Here is a 1638-nt window from a genome sequence, read left to right on the forward strand (position 1 = left end):
TTTATTAAATTGATAAGGTTTATCAAATTAAATTCAACGAATTTTAATTTTCCAAATTATAACTTACATTTGTGATTCGGAAATGTCAACACCATAATCTCGCGAAACTCTTTCCAAAGTGAAACTATTTTCTGTTGCTGAAATATATAGGATGATATTTCCGGTAAGTAATAATTAAATTTAGCAATAATGAAATGAACAAAACTAATTTAAATAAATTTTATCGAAGAGTAAGCGAATAAATACATTAAGTAAGTGAATAAGTAATCTATTGATTACAAACAACTAAGTAATTAAACAAATTTTCAAACAAACCATGATGTTGTTTTGGTGATGGGATAGGTATTTCCTCATCTGGCCCAGGTGTAATACGTAAATTATATCCAGTGATTACTTCCTACAAATTAATAATTTAATTGGTGATTTCATTTAATTGCATAACAAATATCAATCACTTAACAAGCATAACACATCAAACATACAATTAAGCATTATTTCTTACTATAAGGAAAGTATTAATTAAAATGATAAAGTGAAATTTTAGAAATTTAAAAATTTTCATGTCATCCAAAAAAAACAACTAACTTTCAATGCCAAGAAATAAATGTCAAGGAAAGTTTCAAAAAAAAAAAGAAGAAAAAAAAATTATTTCTAATCCATAATAAAAAAGGCAAATTAAATTAAATTATAATTCCGGTCAAAATTTAGATTTTGTCATTTGAAAATTTACAGTTGTTTTATTTTTCTCAAAATTTACGCAAAAATTATTTTACTCCTCCCGTGGTTTGCTTCTTTTTCAGTGAACCACGTCGTAATACTTCCGCGGTAGCATCAATATCGTATACTAATGCAGCCAAAGTATCTGTTACGGCATGTTGTTCTGCAAGAATTTTTTTTTTTTTACAAAAAATCTTTACACTAAATATGGCTAAATTAAATTAATTATCAAATGATGAATAATGAATAATTAATTAGCAATATATGATATGATCAAATGATTTGGAATTTAAGTGATAAGATATAAGCATATCTTATCACAACCAATCATCAACAATCACAATAATAGAAAACTTAGTTTAGCACTCAAATAATTTTGATAATCAAAAAATAGTCATCACATCATATTATGTTATCATATCATAACATTTTTTTTCCACATCTCTATGAGCTTTTTCACTTTTTCTTTTTCCCACTTCATATAATATTTTCCAGAGAAAGAAAAAAAGCGCTTACTTTGATCATCTTTAAGCTTAGTAAGTTCCTTTTGCATATCTTCAGTACTTACAGACTTAAGTCGTGAACTATCATCAGTTGGTTCCACCGAAATTCTTCCAGTTACTTCCATTTCTGTTTGAAATGACTTTCCTCCCATTACCTAAAATTAGAAGTTTGCTTTTTATTTTTGGGCCAATTAAATTTTAATTTTGTTAAGGTTATGATTTGAAAATTAAGTTTTAAAAAATTGAGAAGATTAGAAAAATTAAAAATTAAAATAATTTAACATTGGCTATTTTTTCATTTAATGATGCAAAAACTGTACAAAAGATTTTAGATCAACAAATTCTACAACTCTTCATAATGCATTTGTATTTTCGTTTGAATTTCAGTCCGAAATATTTGAATTAAAAAAACGAAATG

General features: G+C 25.5%; 1 protein-coding gene across 1 annotated transcript; it reads right to left on the minus strand.

The window, feature by feature from the left end:
* Positions 1-63: 63 nt before the first annotated feature.
* Positions 64-1372, minus strand: LOAG_15271 (hypothetical protein; the record flags this gene model as incomplete). Its single annotated transcript, XM_003150762.1, has 4 exons — positions 64-137; positions 316-397; positions 774-880; positions 1234-1372. The coding sequence occupies 4 exons, from the start codon at positions 1370-1372 to the stop codon at positions 64-66; spliced, it is 402 nt and encodes a 133-aa protein (XP_003150810.1).
* Positions 1373-1638: the final 266 nt, after the last annotated feature.

This window comes from Loa loa (genome assembly GCF_000183805.2).
Source record: "Loa loa unplaced genomic scaffold supercont3.1733, whole genome shotgun sequence".
NCBI lineage: Eukaryota > Metazoa > Nematoda > Chromadorea > Rhabditida > Onchocercidae > Loa > Loa loa.